Below are 22,317 nucleotides of genomic sequence, written 5' to 3'. Positions count from 1 at the left end.
ATGGCCGTGCAAACGGAATGAATTAGTTGATCGACTGAGCGAGGAAGGGCTCTCGTTCCAAGCGTAAGTCCTACCGCAGACCGGTTGACAGACCAGCCTGCAAGCTGAGAGGGGCCTCTGCCACGGCTCGGCCACGCTGGTATTTCTGGAGATCCTCCCCCGCTCCCTCCAGAGCCCTTCCTCCCCCGGCCGGCCGCTGGCCTGCTCTCTGCTCTGCTGCTGCTGGGACTGAAACCGCGTTGGCGGCAGGCGGGCAGGCCAAGGCTCGCCCGTTGCTGGGGCAGCCGAGTGTCAGGCATCCTCGGCCGGTTTTGTGTGGCCCAGCGAGCGACGCGCCGGAGCACCGCGGGTCGAGTGCACAGCAGCAACCGCCAAGCCTCTTGACATTCCTGAGCCAAGAGCCAGGTAGGGGCGGCCCGGCGGTCTTGTTGCCTGTTGCCCCGGTTACAGCCAGCGGCTTGCTGCCGCCCTGGCATAAATTCTTGATGAAGTACAAAATGGAGGAGCGGTTTTCTCTCCTGGCCTTTGAATCTTCTTGGGTGCTTTTGTGCGTGTGCCTGATCCCCATCCACAGCCTTAAGTGGTGTTCAGGAGGGGCAAGGTGCCAGGCACACAAAGGGCATCCATCCTGCCAGTTCCACACACACACACCCTGGTCTTCTTTTCTCCTGCAGAGGGGTGGGGGGGACTGGCCCACAACCCTTTTCTGCTGCCTGAAGCTGAGCAGCAAATGGGGAAACTGCCCTTTCCGTAGACCCAGAAGCAGCGGCTGAGGGGGCCGAGCCCGCGCAGAATGACCCCAGAAGAAGCGAGCCAGGCCGAGCTCCCTTCAGCTTCTCTTGCACCAGCAGAGCGAAGGGCTTTCCTGCCTCGCCCCGAGGTGGGCAACTGATCTGGGCACTGCCACCAGGGTGCCTTTCTTTCAACTGCTGGAGGAACGGGGGGGGCGGGGGGCGGAGATGTTTCAACTATGCCATAATTGCTCTGGCACCGTCTTAATATGCTGGCAATTGTGGCTGCCAGCCACACCCTCTGCCCCCGTGCAATCTTTGATGTGCCGCTGCTTCACTGGGGTGGGGGTGGCATTGGAAAAGGCAGTGCCACGCCCGCCTCCAGCAGAAGCTGTTCCTGAGGCCGGGAGAGAGGCAGGGCAGCCTAGGAAAGGAGACGATATTTCCCCTCTGGGGTGCGCCACGGAGGTCCTGCCGCGAGAAACCAAAGCCCTGCGCTTGGCACAGCGGGCTAGAAAAGAACGGCAGAGCAGCTTCCCATTTGCTTTTTCTTGGGATCCGATGACCAGCAGGGTCAAAGAAGGGGTTTGTGCCCACTCCCGGAGGGGGAAAGGCGGACTGCTCTGCCCTGCCTGGCGTCACAGCTGGGGCCTTCCACATTTGAGCTCCAGTTACTTATCGGGGAAGGACCAGGGATCAAAAGGAGTTGATTGAAAACAACTTCTAAAAACCTGTTTGTCAGCTTAACCGCCCGGAAAGCTGGAAGGAAAGCTGAGCAAGGCTCCTTGTTCATCAAGGCTGGGGGGGGGGGGGCTGCCCCTGCCGCTCACCTAGCCTGCCGCACTCCTCGCGTTTGGTGAAGTACTTGAATCCGTTGGCGGCCCTCCGCTCAGCCTTCTCGTGCTTCTTCACGTGCCAGGGGAGCTTGGTGGTGATGTTGGTCACAAAGAAGCAGCCGGGACGGAGGCAGTGGTAGTGCCCCCGCATCCGAAACTCACAGTGCTGCAAGAGGAGAGGAGAAGGGCCAGGCCCCCCTTGAGGAAAACACCACATCTCCAGGCAAGGCCCCCTAATCCCACACAAGGGCGGCGGCATCGGTGTGCCAGGAGAGCATTTCCAAACCCTCGGGTCCCCTTTGCATCCCTCTCCTTCCATCGCGTGCAGACCTTCGCCGTTTGGGAAGCAGGCCCCTGCCTGCTGTGTAACAGGTTGTCTGGATCTGGCTCTTTTTCTTCCCTAAACACACTTCCCCTGGGCCCGCCCACAGTAGAGGGACAGCACCTTCCTTCGGCTGCGTCCTCCAAGCGCGTTGGGCTTCAGCCCCCAGAGGGTCTGGCCACGCCAGCGGAAACCCTGGAGCTGCAGTCCCACACTTCCGAAGGGCTCCAGCTGTGGAAAAGCCGACCGTGGGGGCCGAGACGCAAGCGGGCACTTTGCGGGGCAGGCAGGGGCCGAGCCAGGACAGGCGCTCCCTGCAACGGTTTTCCTGTCCTAATGTCTCATTGGCGCTTCCCGCCCACCCCGGCCCGGCCCAGTCTCTCTCAGGACCCTGTTTAGGCCTCACCTGGTTTGGGCAGAGACACTGCAGGGAGTAGTAGGCAAACTGATCGCGCACGTTCACCAGGTTGTTGTTGGGGTTGATGTGGTCGAGGCAGTGGGACTCAGCCTTCCCAGAGGTTTTGCACACGTACTTGCAGTTCCCAAAGAGACAGTGGAAGTGAAATTTGTTGGCATACTTGCAGTCCGTTGCCAGGCAAGGATCGCTGGAGAGAAGACCCGAAGTGAGTCCTTCTGGCCAACCCCCCCGCTTTCCTTCCACCATTACAGGCCTCTTATGGCAGCCCCACTCCCCCCTCGTGAGCCCAAGCCGCCCTGAGGAAGCCGCAGAGCCCGGCCAGCCGTGGGCAGCTCAGTGGCAAGAGGCCTGCCTTGGACACGCCGAGCCCAGGGCACCCCTCGGCCCAAGGCCCCCTTAAAAGGGGTGGGCGGGTGGGTCGGCAATGGGAAAACCTTTATTGGACGGAGTCTGGCTTAGCTGCTGCCAGTCAGACCAGCTTAGTTGGCCAGTTCTCTGGAAAAGGCGGCTTCTGAAATTCTATTTTCCCCCTTTTCTTCTTGAACCCTTTAAAGGCCGGCATGTGAAAGAGAGCGTGTTTCTCCGCTGCTCTCCCAGCAGCAGGCCCTGTCAGGAACGCCTCCTGGCTTTGCGAGGGAGCCGGTCTCAGATCAGGAATACCGAGGATGCTCTCTTTAGGGCCTTGAGCAAAATGGACCCGCTCCAACGGCGTCACGCCGAAAGAGAGCCACTCACTTCTCTTGGAACTGGAGGAAGCCGGGTTTGACCTGAGGCTTGGCGTTCTCGAGGGAAGTGGTGGCCAAGGGGGAGGTGGCCAGGCCGGGCCCCGACGCAGGAAGCTGAGACATGGTGGAAGCCAGCTGTTTCCAGGCCAGGAGCGTGGGAGTGGACGGCACGCTCGCCGGACTCGCGCTGGGCCCATCCGCGGCCGAGGCGGTGGCCAGAATGGCGGAAGCAGCGGATGGAGAGGAAGGGGCGATGGGGGCCTTGCTCTCCGCCGGAGTCGGGAAGGAATGCTCCGAGGTTCCCTTCACGGCGCCCCCCTCTGTTCGGAAGTGGAAACTACAAGCAGGGGGTGAGGAGAGAGACCCATCATCCACACACGCATTTAACTAGAGCGGCTCATTCAGCCCACGTGTCTTTCCACCCATTTAGGTCTTGCTCGGTGGTCCCCTGCCAGCTTCTTAACTGGGGACGTTAGAGCTGCATGAAGCGGCTTTCTTGCTCTATCTGTTCAATCTCTAAGTCGCCCAGCTCCAGAATGAGTCTGGGCTGCTTCACAAGATTTAAGAGATGCATCATTTAAAAGGGCCACATTCATCGGGGGGAACCTAGCTTTCACCTCCCATTTGAAGGGGCCTGCCCAAAACCCCTTAAAGGGGCCGAAGCCAAGTTCATAAGGATCAGCTGGAGGTGGGCAAAGCGAGGGCTGTCCAGATCTCCGGGAGATGCTGTTCCCAAGGGCAGGTGCTTTGGACAAAGGCCTGCGTTTCTGTCGCGGCCCTGCTCCCCTCTTGGTCATCAAGCCTTTCTCGGACATGAAAGCAAGTGCGACAGGCTGAAGGCTGTGCAACCCCCCCTCGCACACACACACACAAGCACACACACGCCTTTTTAGGGTTCCAGTCGGGAGAGGCGGTTCACAAAGACAACTGGAAGTCAGTGAGACAAAAAGCGAACCAAAGAGGAAATGCAGCGCCCGTGGCTGTGTCCACACCGCCCACCAAACCACAGGCCCACCAAGGGCATTTTCTCATTAGCCGTGGTCCAGTAAAGCGGGCAGAGCAAATGCTGCAGTGGACTGTCTACGGCATTTCCTGTATCTGACGCTGAAATGAACCTGCAGCGTAGGCTGGCGCTAGTATTCCCATTTCACGGATGCGAAGGCTGAGGCGGAGAGGTCACTGGAGTTCTGCTGGATACGTGACTGATGTGGAAACGTGGTCCTTCAAGCACGACGCTTCGTTCACAAGGAAGGAGCTGCGCCAGGTGCCTTACTGAAGTTGAAGACGGGCACCGACAGGCCAGCACAAATGCCTCCCACCCACCATGGGCAGGACGGAGGGCTTCTGGGGGCGATCCACGTGAAGGAACAGATCCCACTGCCTGTGACACACACACCCCCACGCACGCAGGAGCCTTGGGGAAAGGGTGCTTGGACTTACTTAGCATGCTTCACGGCTCCATCCACGGTGCTGAAGAGAGCACCGCATTCTTCCACCACACAGTGGAAATGCATTTTGTGAAGGAAGTCGCACTGGGCGTCGCAGAAATCCTTGGTGCCGAACCTGCCAACACGAGGGGAGGCGTGAAACTCCACGGGCATCTGCTTTGCAGCACGTTTGTTCCCTCAACCCTGGGCTGCTCACGCCGGCTGGATTCAGGCCAGGCTCTTCGGCAGCCCTGCCGGGAGACTCAAGGGGGACCCCCACCAGCACCCCACCCCACCCCGCCTGCAAAGCAGAGGCTGTCCCAGGCCCACAGCCCTCCCCCAAGCGGAAGGCGCAAGTTAAAGGCTGCTCCAAGCCTCCCAGCAACAAGAGCCCCTGGTCTCATTCTGCAGGCAGCAGGAATATTCTCGGCTCGGCTTTGAACCAGGGACAAGGACAGCAGCTTCCTTGGCAGAAACATAATGGCCTGGCTGATCAGACAGATACTGCAGGACAAAGGGAAGAGGCCTGCTGGACAAGAAGAAACCGGGCTACTATTTCCTAGGAGTGTCAATCTTTTAATTAACTGTTTGGCTTTGAATTGGCTGAATTTAAATACATTTACATACTGGAAAACACAGATGAAGGTGTCCTTTTTTTAGGAAAGAAAGCAACACCATCTCTAACATTCTTTTTCTGTCGGATTTGAAAACAAAATCAAGCCTTTTCTTACCATGATTTAAAAAAAAAAGCAGTGTGTGTGTGTGTGTGTTAACTTCAGCCTTCCCTGGGAGTAAGGCAGCTATAATGCCACACATCTGGCTGTAGAAGGCTCATATCTTTAAGGAAATTATTGTCATGTAGTAACACAGAGGAGCTCTGAAAAACAGCTTCAGATTCCGGAAGAGCTCAACATCTTTCTGGAAAAACCAAATCACTTTTAAAAGACAGGCCTACAAAAGGAGTGGAAGGGAAACTGTAATCCATCAGGCTTTCTGTAGGGCATTTCAGTCAACGTGGGTGTTCCCAAATTGGCTCAGGTACAAACAGGGGTGGTCAGGAGCGAACCAAAAGCTTGAAAACAAAGGTGTGTAATAAATGACAAGCGCTGGTCGGAAGGAGCTCCTGGGTTCTTCTGCAGACAAAGCCAGCTTGGCCTGAAGGCCGGCTGAAACTCCGGGAGGAGGGCAGAAAATTAATCAAACCAAAGAACCCACCAGAAAAGAACAAGAGGCCAGCAAAACCAAGTCAAGGGGCAATCCAAGAGGTCCATAGAAGGAGAATGCGAGACCGGTACACCGCGCTGCCAGGGCTGCTTTGGCCTTCTGGTGCCTGGAAGCATCGGCCGGAGTCTCCTGCCGACAGACTGTGCTGTGATGCTTCTTGGGAAAGGGGAGCAGGGCCGAGTTTTGGAGGGGCCCCCCGGACAAACTCCTCTGGCTCCTTCAGGCAAGCCCCAAACTAGTTGGTGTTAGCCAACTAGTTTTACTTCCTAGTTACGTTACGCCTGTTTTGTGTATTCTAGTCCACGCTTGTAGCTATAAGCTTCTTCATGGCGGCTCAGGCAGGGTCAAACTCCATTAAGGAGCAAAATAACTCAGTCCTGGGATGCGATGCGTGAGACACTGTAAGCTACCCACGGCCCTAGCATGGCCTCCTGTGCTGCCCTGACAGCTGATCTGAGCCCAGCACAACAGCTGGCGTGGGGCTGGGAGAGCTGCCTTGAGCAGCTGCAGAGTGCAGGGAAGGGCCCTGGGCTCCAGTGGGGCAGCCCTGGCCTCCCACCGGCCCTCTCCTCTTTGATCCGGGTCCCTTTCCCGCCCTCACCTGCGCAAATACATCTTCCAGGGCTCGGCGAGTTTCTCCTGAACAAGAGCCTTCACTGTCTTGCCCAGATACTGGGTCGCATCTCCTGCAGCCGCCAGCTGGCTGCCATCGCTCTCTGCCTTCAAGCCGAGGAGGCTGCCAAGACTCGGATTGCTCTGAGACACCTGTGCGGAGAAAAGGGATCCTGGCGTCAGGAGAGAAATTGCTGGCGAAACCCAGAGCTTCCTGAGCGTAACCTCTGGTAAAAAAGCCTTGAGAGGTGTCGCTGAGGACTCTTGGACTTGGCCAAGGAAAGTGGAGTTAAAATACTCCATCCCTGAGCAGTTCTTAGCAAGGTGCTGGACACCCATCATCCCCAGCAAGCTTGGCCTTTGGGGCGGTTTGGCCTGAATGAACCCGGCCTCCTTGTGAATTGGCCCATCCCTCTCCCTCCCTCCCTCCTGAGTCAGAGGAAGCGTTTGCTGCTGCTTTCATGGAAGGACGGGATCCCTCGCTATCACTTCCGGTAAGTGGTTAATGCCAGACGCAGCTAGCCTTAATCGATCAGAAGCCAGATTGAAATTGGCCGGATTTAAGCTGAGCACCGTTAATGCTGACCACAGATGAATGGCAGAGGCTGGCAGATTCCTCCCAAACAGCCCCGGTTAAAGAGCTCAAGGGAAGGAAGCAAAGGCATGACAGGAGAGTCGGTGGAGAAGAGCTAAAGAGACAGCAGGAGAGCTGCGGAGAGGACTCGACAGCTTTGTGAGAACGGACGCAGCTCCAAAGCAAAGTCACGCGGCCATTACGGGAGGATCCTCGGCCCTGACTGGATCCCAAGTGCAGAGCAGCGCCTTGGAACGAACCCCAACCCTGGCTTCGAGGATAACAGGCTCTGAGTGGTCATGGCTATGTAAGGCAAGAGAATCAGCCTAGCCCAAATTGTATTTAACATTTACAAAGGGAAAAATACATCACAGTTGGATGCGTAATTTAAATAATGGTCTTCATAAAAGGGCTGCATGCTTTTAAAAATGAAATACTTTCAAGAGAAGTATGCTAGCTCAAAATTTGGGGTGGCTTTCCTTCTTTTCCACTCTTGGAAATATAAAAGAAGGGAAAACCAAATTCCTCCACCCCTTAGAAACTTTTAAGGTAAATACGGGGTGCTAATAAAGACAACAAGAAGTGGCCTGGTTCTGAAATTAAAAAACACAAGCAAGCCCCCTCAGAGTCCTCCTCCTTCCAAGGAGGGGGGGAGAGGGTGTCAGAGGCTGCGATATATTTCTTTAGCCAGTTCATTAAATTAATTCGTAAGCAGTGGCTCTGAAATTATACCCGATGAAAAATGGTCTCAAAATTTAAATGGTACAAACTCATCTTATTAGAGGCAAAACATTAAAAAACAAACGCGTCTCCCCCTCTCTTGCCACCACGGCTTTAATTTCTCTTGGTGGGGGGAATGAAAGGCTCTTGATGGATGGCTCTTACCTTATTCATAAGCGAGGATAAAAGAGATGAATTTGCCGAGACTGTGTGGCCATTTGATTCATTGCTGGAACACACAAACCAACAGGGTTTAGTTAAGATGTGCATAGGGGAACTGCAATTAATTCTCCTTTCAAATTGGCAACCCCCTCCCCACGCTCCACCTGATGCGTAAGAAGGATGAGACGAAGCCCACCCTTCTCCCGGCCAGGTCACGCTCACCACGCGTGGCAGGAAAAGGCCTCGAGGCTCAGTCCACGTCTCAGTGAGGTGGCCCCCGAGGGGTTTCTTCTCCCCCAGGGGCTCCAGGCCGCCCTCCTCCCGGCAAGCAAACGAGGGAGACGGCTTGGCTAAGGCATGGGAAGCGCCACGACCTCCCTTTCTAACACGATCCCAGGCAGGAGCCTTCTGCCTTCGAGTGTGTTGGGAGACAAGGCCAGGACTGCCTCTGGGCATGGCCAAAGGAGACGGCACCGAGCATCCGGCTGGGGAAGGCTGGCTGCCTTAAAGCTGAGCCACTGCTCTGCTCTTTCTGAGAGGCCCAACAGGCAGGGAGGCCAACGTTCAGAGGACCGAGACACACACCAGGGCCACTGAAAAGCTGAGCCAGTGATGCCTCCTCCTTGCAATGGGAGGTTATCTCCACTCACACACGCCTTGTGCGCTGCAGAGAACAGATTTTCCCCAGCCCAAATGCATTCCAAGGCTCCGCTGAAGAGAGAGCCAGCTGGACCTCTTTCATCTACAGTAGGGGTAGGCAACCTGGTGCCCTCCAGGTGTTTTGGGCGCAGGTGGCCTGGCCAATGGCAAGGGATTGTGGGAGTTGTAGTCTGAAAAAACGGATTGCTTTCCTCTACCCTTAAGTCCCATCCTTTCTTACCCATGATCTTTCACGCTGAGGTCCAGGCTGTGTTCCTGCAAGGAATCCTGGGCTGCTGCAGACCCAGAGCTGGGATTCTCAGCAGCCTCTTGCTTCATCTGAGTTGGGTTAAACCGCCCAGGAGTTGTTGGCTGCCCGTCTCCTGCGTTTATGAAAGAGGGAGGTGGAAAAGTGGGGAGAGGGACCCACAAAAGTTTAAATAAATAAATAAATAAAGTAATGGAAATCAACCAACAATAAACTTCAGCCGTAAGAAATAATGCATCAGTTTAAAATCACGTGCACACGCAGAAAACAACACCCCATCCACGCACATACACAATCAGTGTGGGGAAGAGAGCGGCCTGGGTTGGCTGGTCAGCATTTATTGCTGGGCTGACGTGATGGGGTCTGACGTCCATCCTGGTGTGGAAATTCTTCAAGTGATAATTATTGCAAAAATTATGTCAAAGTTGTCCAGGCTATGGGCTCTTTAAAGGAGGAGGATGGAAGGAGCAAGGGGGAGATCTGATGCTCTGTGCAAGCTGTCATAACTCATTTGTGGGGCTGCCTCTTAAACGTTTATTAAAGATGCTGTTAATGCTGAGGCAACGTGGCAGCTTTGGGCTGCTAGTCAAGCCCCTTCCCCTTTCCCGGTCTCCATGTTGCCTTGGTGACTGGCACCCGTCTCTCCACTGAGCATGCCCAGAAAGAGCGTCTGCCATGTCAGCTCTATCAAAAATGACACCCAATCCCATTGGCCCAAACCACCTGACCCTCTGCCCCACCACAGGGCCCCCTTGCCCTCCCACCAACTCCTCCTTGGCATCGGCACTGGCGCTCCTCTTCCCCGACCTCCTACTCCCCTTTTCAAAAAGGAAAGCGCTCCCCCAAAGAAGGCGGAAACGCCCGCCAAGCTAAGGGAGAAAAATCCCGCACGCAGGAAAGGATGGAAACATGGCAGGGAAAAGTTGCTGACAGGAACGCGTCTGCTGAGCTTCTCGCCACTACGCTGACTAAAATATTAATTTGCCCAGAGGCACTTTAGCTGATGGGGAACTGCTCTGCAGACAGCAAGTGGCTTTTTATTAAAAAAAATAAATAAAATAAAGGAAAAAAATAGATCCATCAATGACCACTCTTCTTGTTAAGAAAGATTCCCCCCTGGCCTTTTTAAAATAATGCGAAGAATAAAAGGCTTCCTGAACCATTTGCTGTTTTTCCTCCCTTGTGTGACCTGGCCCCGGCCAGGCTTGAAAGGACCACAGACACCCCAGTTCCAGTCCAGTGGCAGGGCTACCTGTGACTTGAAAGGAGCAGTGGAGGGCGGGTAAAACCTCCGGGTTCAACTCGCCTCTCAGACTGTTCTCCAGCCGCCGCCGCCCCCCACCCCCCAGCAGCGTACTGTCTTCCTTGGGAGGCCAGGGGGAGGCCACGTTCTCAGGGACCAGGACATCTTACGGAGCAGATGCCCACTCAGTCCAGCGGGCGCTGCCTCGAAGGATAGCCAGGGACAGCTGCCCGGCTGCCCCAGCCCCAGGCGAGGAGCTCTCCCTGGGTGTTTCTGGTGAGCCTCTGAGCTCCCGAAGGTTTCTCTCACACCTCGGTTTATAGCCCTTTTTTTTTCAGGCAACCTGGATGCACTCTTGTCTCCACGCTGACTAACGGCAGGCGCCACCCACCCCGAAGATCAAGAAACGGGACCGAGAGCTTGGCAACTGCAAAGGACCCGTGGAAAGGAGTCAGTGCAGGGGCCTGCACCGGCTCGTTCTCCACCCTCCTCCCCTGCGAAGGAGGGCTCCCGCCTCTTGCGCCACGTGCTTCTCACCGGGTCCTCCGTGCCTCATTTAGAAGGGGAAACTCTGCCCTGGCACTGGGGGTCGAGAAAGGCCGGGGAAGGGCCGCTGAAACCAAGTCGCTTTCTATCCGGGCCCCCAAGCTGGCAGGCAGAGAAGAGAACCAGGCCTTCCCCACCAGCCCCCTCCCCGAATGGCTCCTCGCTGCCGCTTGGCCAATCTTCTCCGGCTGCCGAGCCCGGCCTCCTCTCCCACCCGGGAGGTGTCCTGCTCCCGCCTCCTGGCCCGAATTTCCCCGTGAACTGGTTCGACCAGGAGGAGAGCCTGCGGGGACTCACCTGCCTCCACCGCCACGGAAGGCCTCAGCGCCGCTGCCGCCAGCCTGGCCATCATGGGCGAAATCAAGCCTTTGCTGGCAGAGATCTTCTCCATGATGGACGCCACCGGGGTCGGCGAAGAGGTGGCCGCCGCCTCACCGGAACCCGAGAGGGCCGGGGAAGGGGAACTGGCCGCGGACGCCGGATTGGTACCGGGCGTGCCAGCGGACAGCAAGCTTGTGGAGCCGGCAGGCAGTTGGGCCGAGACCCGGCCGGGAAGGATGGGGAAGTAGGGTCCGGCCGTGCCCGCCAGCGCTGCGTTGGGGAGGGCCAGCGCCAGCGGTACGTTGCTTGGGAGAGCCTGAGGGAGCAGGGCGGGGGTTTTCGGTGCCGACGGCAAGGGGTTTGCAGGCTTGCCGGAGGCCTGCGCGGCGGCCAGCTCGGCTGCCGACGAGGGCGCGCCCGGGACGACGACCAAGGAGATGGAGGACTGCTGGCTGGTGGGGGAGGCGCTCAGGCTGGAATTCTTGGAGCTCAAGGCCGAGAAGTCGATGAGGTCGTCGTTGCTGGACTCCTCCTGCTCGTTCTCCTTGGCGCCCAGCAGGGAGGCCGGCAGGCCCGGCAGGCCCGAGCTGCGGATGTGCCTGCGCTCATGCTTGCGCTTGTGGGAGGTCATCTGGCTGGTGGAGGTGAAGGTGAAGCCGCAGCCCGGCCGGATGCAGTGGAAGTGGTTGGTGGCCTTGCTGTAGACGCAGCCCTCGTACCGGCACTCCTCGTACTTGTAGAACTTCTTGAAGCCGTCCTTGGCGTAGGCGTCGTCCTTGACGTGGTAGCTCTTGTGCTTCTCGATGTCGCACTTGTTCTTGAAGGTGAACGTGCAGCCGGGCCGCCTGCGGGCAGAGAGGGCGGGTCAGGCCCGGGCCCAGCAGCCAGCCCGGCCTCGCCTCTCCCCCCGGGACCGCGGAGCAGTCCGCCGCCCAGAGCCAGAGGCCCGGCAGCGGAGCGTCGCCCCGCCCTTGCACCCGGCTCTGCGGGGCTCCAGGACCTCGGTCCCGCCAACCCTTCCGCCAGAGCTCGGACCGAACCCTGCAAGCAAAGGGGCGGTGCGGCTGCACGACGCTCCTCCTAGCGATGGGCCCTGTCCCCCGAGACCATCTAGGGACACTGGCTGAAACAACGGCTTTGAGGCGAGAGAGGATCTCGATTCAAGGCCGGGCTTCAGTTTTTGGGATCCCACTTTCAAAACCCGTGGGCTCCAACCTAAAACCCGAAGGCCGGCATTACCGCACGGATACGTTTCTGGGGGCCCGAGAGCTGCATCGTGAGCAAGCAGGCCCCAGCAGAGCCAGGAATTCCAAGAGGCCCAGCCTGTCGCACCGGGACACGCCTCGTTTGGCCCACCAGCCTCCCTGACTGCACCTCCCCCTCGGTCGCTCAGATCTGGATCTGGACCGGTCACCGTAAATGTCCTTTTCCTGATGTGGCCAAGTTGAGCAAAGGCCTTGTTACATCTTGAGGCTGAGACTCTGTCCAAACGCCTCCCTGCCTCGGCCCTAACATGTTGGGCAGAGCCCTGGCATGGGGGTGACTGGTACAGAACAAGGGGACGCCTGCCTATCCGGCGGGAATCTTTTTTCTCCTTCCGCACGGTGCCCACCTGCAGTGGAAGTGAGTGGTCTTCTGCCCGTAGAACTGGCAGTCCACAGTGCCGCAGTCTTCCGTGGCCCGGAAGCGTTGGAACCCGTCATTGATAAGCTGCGTGTTCTTCTTGTGGAAGTTTTCGTGGGTCATTACATCGGAGGTGCTGGTATAGACTTTGTTGCAGCCGACCTGTAAGCACGGCAGCTATTTAAAACGCGGCAGAAGGCCCCAAAGGTAACAATCCAATGTTTTTGGAGTACGGTGGCATTACTATTACTTTTTAAATTTCGCTTCCTTCCAGAGGGAGAACAGAAAACATTTTCTCTGGGAATACATGCTTGCAGGTCCCAGGGAGGAAGGAAGCCAGAAGGGAGGGGACCAAAGAATGGTGTCAGCTCATCAGGGTCCCTGGCAGAGGAGCCCTTTCCCGCCACTTCTGCTAAAGACGCAGCCCGGAGGCTTCTGCGTGCCTGTGAGCCAAGTGGGCCATCAGCAGAAGAGCCAGAGTAGAACTGAGAGAGGGGAACTCACTGCGGACAAGACAACAGCCCTCTGGGGTATCCCATGTAAAGCAGAGCAGTGGGCCAGTCGCCCTTTCAGCCCAAAATCCTCCCTGTCATTGGGGATGGGGACCCTTGGCTACCGGAAGGAGCCGCCGCCTCATTTGCTTTATTTCAAACCTGCACATGTGCTGTGGAACAGAGAGGGAATGCTGAGCATCTCTCCCCACCTCTGCACTGCTCCGGGCAAAGTGGAACAACTTGCCATATTGAGTAAAATTCCAGGAGAATCTGACAACACCACTGTGCCCGCCGAGAGAGTTCCTGCTTTCCCTACCTCATTCTGCAGCTTGTGTGCCAATGCCTGCACCATCTCAGAAGTGAAGCAAACCAAAACACACGCACGCACACGCACACACACACACACCGGTTCACCTTGGGTTGAGAGAAAAGCATCTGACAAACACCCAGAAAATGCACGGGGGCGGGGGGGACAGCAGGGGAAGCTGTGCAGAAGGTTCTGAAGCTATTTCCAATCTAACAAGGGCCCCTTTCCACACTGACACCTTGAAAAAAGACAGACCCAGAGTGGTGTTAAAAGAAGGAATTAAACAAAAAACTCCTTGTGAATAATTCGCAATAGGGCTCTTTGTGGTAAAGCATGAAAAATGTCCATTTGTATAAACAACTAACTGCATTTTGTCCGGGCCAATTATGGACATAAAAAGGGGAAGGGCCTTCACGAGGCCTGTGGTGCAAATGCTGCTATTTAAGAGATTTGCTCTTGTTGGGAATTTACAGCGTTGTGACACCTTTTTCCTTAACATGGGCATTGGCTTCAAACAAAGGTTTTCAACGTCTGTCCCCCTTTCGAAGGAGTCCTTCTTGCCCAGGGGAGTCTGGGGCTGGTCTGCGCACTCGCTTCAAGGGAAGGGCTGCACGGCGCCCCTGGACCTGGAGAGGACACCACAGGATCCATCCAGCTTACTGCTGTGGCCGCAAGGGCTGGCATGGGCCTCAGTCTGACAGAGGGGCCCAAGCCCTCTTCAGAAGAGATCAGCAGATGCAAATACCGGTCTTTCGCTATTCCACACTTCTATCCCAAGAGCTTAATTCAAAGGAGCCGCTGCATTCCTAGACCAGCGGCATCTGGCCAGCTGCTCACTGGCCATGAACAAAAAGAGCAGCCAGCCTGCGAGGGATTTGAAAGGGTTCAAGAGATGCCTCCCTGCTACAGGCTGAACCAAAGTTCCCATCACTCTTCCTTCCTCGCAGAGGCTGGTGCTCTCCTCTGATCTTCTTTTTGAAACTGGGCTGCTATTAATATTTGATTGGCTCGGCAGCCGGCCACAAAGGGACAAACCCACAGCGAAAGAGCAGGCCCCGCACCGGGAGGTCACAGCTACACCAAGAGCAAACAGCTCTGGTGGCTGTTTGATTTGAGAAGGAGGCAACCCGCTGAGAGACGCCACCCTTCCATGAAGGACCTGCCCACGCAAGTTACTGGGCGGGGGGTGCTCAAAGGAAAACCCCACCAGTTATCCATCCCATAACATACCCCATTTCCACACCCAGTCATGTTGCCAGCCTGCACAAAAGGGGACCCTTTGGCATTATCCTCCCAAGGGACACTTCCGCTGAGTTTCAGGGGTGTGTGTGAAATAATCGGCCTTCCTGAGCCTCGGCTCTGGTCCCCATCTAAAGAGGCGGCTTTGGAGAAGCTGGCTGTTCTCACGGTCAGGTCAACATTGCCAAGGCAGGTGGCAGAACCAAGGGGCGCAAGACGTTTTGGGGATCGAGGGCCCTGCTCAGCCTTTGAGCAGCACGCCGGGGGCCACACCCCCAAAAGAAGGTGGGGCCGGGACAAAATTAGACTTGATTGACTCACTGAGATGTAAATATCATCACAACGTGATTGAAATCCCATTTAAAAACACTTCGAAAGGCCGCCCTACTCTGCTCTGCTCTTTTCTGCCTGGGCCTTGTGGTGGTGGCATCCCCTGGGGTCCTGAGTTCCACTCTGAGTCTTGATGCCAGCCTATCTGCAGTTGCCCTAAGGAGGCTGACCTGAGGAATTGATTTCCTGAATTCATCCCCCCCACCCCGCCAGCAAAAGGTGCCAACAATAAAAACCACCAAGTAAAAACCACACAATGGAATTAAAATGACCCTGAAACGCATCAGTCAAAGTATCCGCCCAAGAGCTCTCTGATGACAAGGGTGCTCTCCCCGCGCCCGTCCCTTGCCGAGGGCAGTGCCCCCACCTGCCCCGCAGCTGCCTCTCTGGGCCTCCCAGCCTGTCAAGGGCGGGATGGGCAGTTACCTGCATGCAGTGATAGTGTGTGCTTTTCCCGTTGAGGTGGCAGCCGTGATAGTAAACGCTGCAGTCATCCAGGGGGCTGAAACGCATGAAGCCGTGCTGCAGGGAGTTATCCCGTTTCTTGTGCATGTTGTAATGCCGGATCACGTCTTGCTTACTTGTGAATCTCTGGTGGCAAGAGGGAGAAGCAGAGGGTGAGGGAGGCACAGGAGCAAGGACAGCCCAGGGATGCCAACGGGGAGGAAATGCCCGTGGCACTAAATGCAACCGTTTCAGCTGCTTAGGTGACCCCCAAGGGGGGGTTCGCAGCAGACGGACAACGCAGAAGTGGGGGAATGCTCTCCCATGCAACTTGCACGCAGGTAGGTGTTTCTGGCATGTGCCGGAAAGAAACTTGCCAGCGCAGGGGCTAAGTTCACATAGCACGCTTAGCCAAGCTCAGCTAGAAATGTAGCATCTGCACAGGTGCATGTGTGCAACCTGCTAAACCTGGATGGTTTTAATCCAGTTAGGCTTTTTTGTGGCCTAGCCAGACAAGCAAACTTAATTTTTGGTTAGCTTCCTGCACACACAGAGAAAATAAGTTAATTTGGCAGCCCTAAGTTAATTCTCTTTGGAAGTTAAAGGCAAGCCTTGATTAAAGGACTGCAAGATGGCTAACCCTGCAGACACAGGCTGCAGTTTGGTGTTTGGGTGGGGAATCCCCCTCAAGGCCATCTGCCCACACCCCCAAAAGTCGACCACCCCCAAACAGGGCAGAGAAACAGCTGGGCGAGTTTAGCCTCCAGGAGGGAGGCGGATCTTCTGGGTGCTGAGCAGAGTGCCCACTGTGCACAGACGGGGGAATTCATCCCACCCTCCAACCCCTCTCTTCGAAAGGAGAAGTAAACCTCGATCTGGCTCTGCTGCTTTTATTAAACTTTGGGATTTACACAGGAGCAGCAAAGAAGCTCCAAGGAGTGGTTGTTTTACATTATTTTACTGAAATTCTGCTGCCAAACACTGTTAATTTGCAGCCACTGACTCCCGAGTGCATTTAGCCCGCAGGATCCCCCGTGTTTGCCAAAATCACCCCAAGGCTTTACGCTGTCGTGGGACCAGCAGTCCTTCCTGAAGCAGGGACTGCTCCACTGGGAGAGCTTATTCTCCCTCCGCCCTCTCTTCCTTGGGTGCTATTAAGGGCTCGCTCGTCAGAGACACTCCTCCCCGCCCGCTGAATTCTCACTGCCCACATTCCCACTGCCATCAACAGAAACTCACAGCCTGTCAGGCTTGGGGAAGCCAAGCCAGCTTCCCCTGCTGCAGTCGGAGGTGTGCCTCCGAGACTGGAGGATGCCAGGGAAGAAATCCGTTGCGGCAATTCCTGGGAATCCCGTCTATCATGCCCCTGCGGCCCTCATGCCCAGGGGGGCCTGACCACAGAAACGGCGGAGTCAAACCCGGGCCTGAGTGCAGGGTAAACAAATGCGGCGCGTGACAGGGAGCTGGCCGGACGGCTCTGTGCTGGCAGCTCTCCCAGCAGTTACAATTTTTGTCCCTTCCTCGACATCCTGCTTCTGCTCCACCACCAACCCCCCCTTAAACCTACTGGCAGGGGCCAGGACAGTGCTGGTCGCACTGGGCGCTCTGCTCCGGCGGCTACTGAAACGCCAGAGAGGGATTAACATCACACCCTTGGCAGGAGAGGCCAAAGCGAAGGAGGAATCCGCCAGCTAATTCCACGCATCTCTGTTATCATGAGAAGCTAAGCCCACCTGCACTTCTGTATGTAAAGATGATCATTTTGGGGGGAAATACCAGAACAGAGCGTTCGTATGAACCAGGGGACTGTGACACAATTACACACCAGAAGTCCATAAAGTGTATGTGGAATGGTGCCAACTAGCTGTTTTTACGAGTAGCCCTGACACATGCTGAGGCTGCAGACCAATTCAGATGACTGCTAGACACACCCTATTGCTTGTTCCTTAGTAGCGGCTCTACGTCTAAACTTAACCCATTTTGTTTCCTTCTCCTCTGCGTTACTGCAAAGAACATCGCTTGCATCAGCACGCAAAGCCCTTTTGAGATAACCGAAGGCAGGAGCTGCCCTGAAACTGCTGGCCCTTGGTGAGAAGCTATTTTGCCCAGAGGGTTTACAAGGGTCTGCCCCTCCTCCAGTGTCCATGTGAATCAGTCCGGTGACTCATCACCTCTGGCCGAGCCCCCATTCTAAAGCGTTCCCATGCAGGCTGTGATCCCAACATGCGCTGCGGCATTCACGAAAACTTATCCAACATGCAAAAATCCTTAGGAAAAAACCTCCTGTGACAACTCCCCCCAAGGAAAGGCTGCATTAGGGAACACCAGCCTCATGGAACAAGCCTGAAACTCCGGGCAAATCACTGCACTGGATACTAGAGCCACTAGATTATTTAGTGCTGAACCTTTTTCCCCCTCGGCTGCCATTCCAGGGCTGAGTTCCCAAGTCTCTGTGCTTCTTAAGAGGGGTGTTTCTACCTGATAGTTGCACTCCGGGTCAAGGCAGTGATAATGTTCCCGGTATTGGTATGCACAGTGAATGTGTCCGCAGTGCTGGCTTCCGGAAAACCTGGAAATGGGAAGGAGAGAGAGAGACAGGGTGAGTGGGTACACGGGTGAGAAATAAAATGGGCAATTTATGGTTTTTATCGTTGTGAGCCGCCCAGAGTCACTTGCTGAGATGGGCGGCTATAGAAATTGAATGAATGAACGAATGAATGAATGAATGAAAAAGACTCCACTCTTCCCCATCCTCTTGGTTGAACATTTGTCCATTTCAAACCACTTTGCCCCCCGGACAAGACCCGGCATCCTGCTTTGTGTTGAGGAACTGAAACGAAACGGCAACCAACCCCAGTGCCTATCTGCAATCTCCAGGGTTGCTGTTCCTCCGCCCCAAGGTACAGAGGGCACATCTGCATTTCCAGCCTGCTTATGAACTGCCTCCTTGCCCAGGTGCCTCCTTGTCTTTATGGGAGAGAAGATGCACTGGAGATGCCTGTGTTCAGATCCAGGAAGGGGCTTCCGTGACATTCCCCACCAAGGCTCTCGGCACCCCCAGCCTGCATTGGGCTGATGGGAGTCACACCTCCCAGGCATCGGAGGAAGGTTGTGCAGTAGAACCATAAAGCTGGTTGAGCTCTGGGAGATCATCCAACACCCCCCCCCCTTCCCTGCTGCAGATTCTGCAGCACAAAAAGCAATTGTCTTATTTCTGGCAGAGTATGGGGATCGCTACTAAATTCTTTGAAACTGACACACAAGGAGCATAATAATTTTAGGGCTAACATTTAGAGGATTGCGAATGAAACTTCCCTATTCAATTCAATCCATTTCTTGTGAATGCGTCTCCCCTCAAATGGCAAAACACACGTGCATGCGCTCATATTAACCAGTAACAATCCCAGTATCTAGAGGTACCCTTGGATAAAAAGGCGTATTTGCCTTTGGTATCTGGGGACTGCTAAAAAGGTGGGGGGGGAAACTGCAGAGCAACAGCAGTGGGGCAAAGGGCTGTGAAGTCCACCTGCTATGACTGGTTGGGGTGATGGGGGGACCCAAGCTGTTTGTTTCAGGTGAAGTCTGAGGAAACTTACTGGTAACTGGAGATTGGGACGTGCCACGGTAGCACTTGGGAAAGTTAATCTAAGGCCCTAAAGAGTTGGAGGCCGGGAGACGCATTCTCCCCATAGAAACACCACTAAGGCTTTTATGGAAGCACCGCTGGATTTCTACATGGGCATTGGGGGAAAACCAGCACTCGTCAGCCTATTCAGTTTATGTTCTGTCCAGCTCCAGGACATTATTAACCCAAAGATCCCACTGAGATGCTGAGATTAGGAATCCCCAGCTCTGCACTCAGAATACAAGCTGCAGTTGAGTGGATCTGCACACGTATTCTTCAACCACGAATTTGCCTTGCTTTGGATTTTCAGTTCATTAAGATATCCTTGCAATCATGAGGAACAGAAACCTGCTTTTAAAAAAAAAAAACCTCAAACTAAACCTCAAGATGTTCAGGATGCTGAATTCTGTAGCATCCATCCCTCCACTCCCATGTTTTTTTGTGACACCTATCTGCAAAATGAAACAAGGTGTGGTGACCTGTGGTACAGACCCTCGGAGAAGCAGAGAAAGCTTTAAGTCCAAGAGAGAGAGAGGAGGAAGAGAGTGGGTTGAGAGAGAACTATCTGAAGAACAGGGAGGAAAGATGTTCAAATGGCAATCCAGTCAGACAGTTTCTCCGGTATGGTCAGATCAAGATGCTTTGTGATACAACTCCCAGAATCCCCAGCCAACATGGCCACTGGCTGGGGATGATAAGAAGCCCTAGAAACCCCACAGCAGAGAAGGCTGAAGTCGCCATCAGCCATCAGGAGAAAGGCCCACACAGACTTTCAGTTTGGAAGTAACGGGAGGGAAGTTCTGGGTGAACTTGAAGCTCCATCAGCAACTGCCAGCCAGCGCCTAAGCCTTGGGAGGAGGCCCTGGGACTGAGCAGCTGGGAGGAGCTGTGAGTTGGGGGACAAGGGGTGGGGGGAGGTCCAGTGAGGGCATGGGGTCAGAGAAGCGTTGGGGAAGGAGGAGGAAAGTGGGAATGAAAGAAGAGAAGGACGGCAATCTAAGGAGGGTCAACAAGCAAACCGTCAAAATGGAAAGGGATTGAGGTGAGGCGGGGAGGGCTGCTGCTCCAGATAACGAGGATACTGCTAAGAAGTTTAACCGATGTGCGCAGGAAGAGATGCCACAAGCAGACAAGCCCATCCCCCCCCCCCCGGGAGGAAAAAGGAAGAGGAGAAAGCAGTGCTGGAAATCTGGAGCAAGTGGCCAGGAAACCTGAGCAGTGAAAAAGAGAACGGAAGGATAACAGAAACACAGACCTTTGGAAAATACAGGCTGCAAAGGCCGAAGGAGTGTAAGAGAATTTGGGCATAGGCAGACGAGCCCAACCATCCCAAGCGCCATGCAGGCGGCTTCTCTGCTTCACAGGTCCCACACTTCATACCCTTCACCCTCCCCTCTCCCCCCCCCCCAGCAGCAGTGGGGACAGCGATGCCTCTGCTATGTCATACCAAGGGCGAAACGGGGTGGGGGGGCGCAGGCCTCCGGCGCTGGGGGTTAGGGACTCTCCCCCCGGCCTCCTTCCTCCTTCCCCACTTAATAGATTCCTAAAGGGCTACTTCGCTCTCCTTGGCTTTGCCTGACACTTGAAACAGTTCAAGTTATTAATTTTTAAAGGGCAGCATCTGCTGAGCTTTGGAAAGCGGAAAGGCTGGTGCACACGGCACATGCTTGCTGACGCCATGTGCAGAGGGGCACACCTGCTGGTCCCGCACGCTGCCGGTCCCTTCCACACGCATTTTCGTAGATGCCAAGCACATTCCTTACTGTGCAAGCAGCATGCAGGCTGCCGCATGCCATTCAAGCTGCCCTTCAGGACAATTTATGAGCGCCATCTTGCAGACCCGAAATGGGACGATGCCCACAGTTCTGCGCCAGAGCAGATCCCCGGCTGGGTGGTTGCCTGAGACCACGCAGACCTCCTCCCCACGCAGGGACCAGTTTCCCACACGTTGCCACGTGCAGGTAAAAATGCACAGGACCTGCCAGACTGGGAAAAATAAGACTAGGGCGCATAGGTATATTTTTCTCATCGTCTATCCCCAAGACTGCAGGCTTCTTGGAGTCCTTAAGAGCAAAGTAAGGAGCTTGCTTTAGCACCGGACCCACTTTTTTCACCATTAGACCCTTTCCCTGCTCGGGTGAGGACAATGAACTGCATCACCCACCAGAGCAGAAAGGGAAACCAGACGTCTGCCACTATCAGAAAGGCCAGCGTGTCAACCAAGTTAGGTCCCTTGAATTATCTGTTTAAAAAATCAAGTTTCCTGCAGAGAGTTAAATCTATTGTAGCGTTATACAACACAATCCTACAGTTGCCTCTCATCATCTGATGCCCAAAAGGCCAGGCTAATCAGGCAGAAGGTGGTTTCAGATGCTGCCAGCTATTATCAGAACAGATATCTGTTTGATAGATTTTAAAAAAAATGTTTTCTAAGTTTTCTTTATTTGGGTATTGCTATAAAAACTACCTTAGGCAATATTTAGAAAATTAGGATGTAAACTGTTAAATAAATAAACAAGGGGAAAGGCAGAAAATGCACATGATTGTGCAAAAGTCAGTGGATTTATTTCTAAACTCTTCCTGTCCTGAGTAGGAAGCAGACATTTAAAATCAAGAATATTGATAGATATTGATGCTAAAGCAACCCTTTTTTTTATTTAAAAAAAAACACATTATTTATTAAAGCAGGCAAGCCGTGACTCATGGGCTTCATCTGGAAAAGCACATTGGTAACAAAACGGTGGGCTGCCCTCTCACCCCTTCTTCAGAAGGGCTAACCCACATAATTAATGTTGGCAAAAGTCTGTGGCCTATTTAATTGGGGCCAGATTTTTAGTAGATCAGAAAGATGCTTAATTGATTCATCTAACCAATGAAGCAACTAAATATTAAAATCATTCATTATATGCTGTGGGCTTGACATAACTTGGGGAGAGACCCCTTACTTAAATTCCATTTCGATTTCCTACAGTCGTAGGTCTTAACGCTGTACAGGGGCTTCCCTTTTTCCCTCATCTATCATATTTTCTTACCTTATGCTTCTATACTGAAACTTCTGCTGCACTTCATTCTTTGTGGCCATGATCCTGTCAAGCTAAAGCACACTTCACTGAGAGTAAGTGTGCCTGCAGCTATAGATTCCCTTGGAATTTCCACTGCAACCAGTTCTTTGTTGCCAAAGAGGCAAGCTGTCTTTCAAACAGAATTTTAAGGTTTATGCAAGTGGCTTGCCTCTGTAGAATGTGATAGAAACATCAGAGAACGGTTCCTTCAGCTTATTTTGCTGTTAATCAGACTGTAGATATCTGTTTCAAATTACAATGGAAAATATATTAAGAAGTGACTTGCCTCTTCAGCACATGATGGAAACACCAAAGAAACCTCCTAACCATTTTACAGTGTAACAGTTTAGCATCAAAAGTCATTCCCTGAGACCGCATGTATGCCTCTGAACTGTCGTTTAGGAATCTTTGCTGTGTGGGCAGTC

The 22,317-nt window shown here is 54.4% G+C and overlaps 2 protein-coding genes across 5 annotated transcripts in view; both read right to left on the bottom strand.

Annotated features, from left to right (window-relative positions):
• Positions 1 to 22,317, bottom strand: part of LZIC (leucine zipper and CTNNBIP1 domain containing) — a 382,321-nt gene that overhangs the window by 283,500 nt on the left and 76,504 nt on the right. The window lies entirely within an intron of this gene.
• The window catches only part of CASZ1 (castor zinc finger 1), an 88,507-nt gene that overhangs the window by 5,514 nt on the left and 60,676 nt on the right, over positions 1 to 22,317 (bottom strand). For all 4 annotated transcript variants that reach the window (XM_063317590.1, XM_063317592.1, XM_063317593.1 and 1 more), the window contains 11 exons: positions 17,684 to 17,774; positions 15,188 to 15,352; positions 12,381 to 12,553; positions 10,745 to 11,613; positions 8,632 to 8,773; positions 7,755 to 7,818; positions 6,285 to 6,448; positions 4,473 to 4,595; positions 3,043 to 3,369; positions 2,296 to 2,494; positions 1,562 to 1,733 (listed from right to left, as the gene is read on the bottom strand). In XM_063317590.1, coding sequence (XP_063173660.1) covers positions 1,562 to 1,733; positions 2,296 to 2,494; positions 3,043 to 3,369; positions 4,473 to 4,595; positions 6,285 to 6,448; positions 7,755 to 7,818; positions 8,632 to 8,773; positions 10,745 to 11,613; positions 12,381 to 12,553; positions 15,188 to 15,352; positions 17,684 to 17,774 — 2,489 coding nt within the window. The remainder of the gene's footprint in view (positions 1 to 1,561; positions 1,734 to 2,295; positions 2,495 to 3,042; positions 3,370 to 4,472; positions 4,596 to 6,284; positions 6,449 to 7,754; positions 7,819 to 8,631; positions 8,774 to 10,744; positions 11,614 to 12,380; positions 12,554 to 15,187; positions 15,353 to 17,683; positions 17,775 to 22,317) is intronic.

The sequence above is a fragment of the Candoia aspera genome, chromosome 18, assembly GCF_035149785.1.
Source record: "Candoia aspera isolate rCanAsp1 chromosome 18, rCanAsp1.hap2, whole genome shotgun sequence".
NCBI lineage: Eukaryota > Metazoa > Chordata > Lepidosauria > Squamata > Boidae > Candoia > Candoia aspera.
This window is presented reverse-complemented; position numbering and strand designations above follow the sequence as displayed.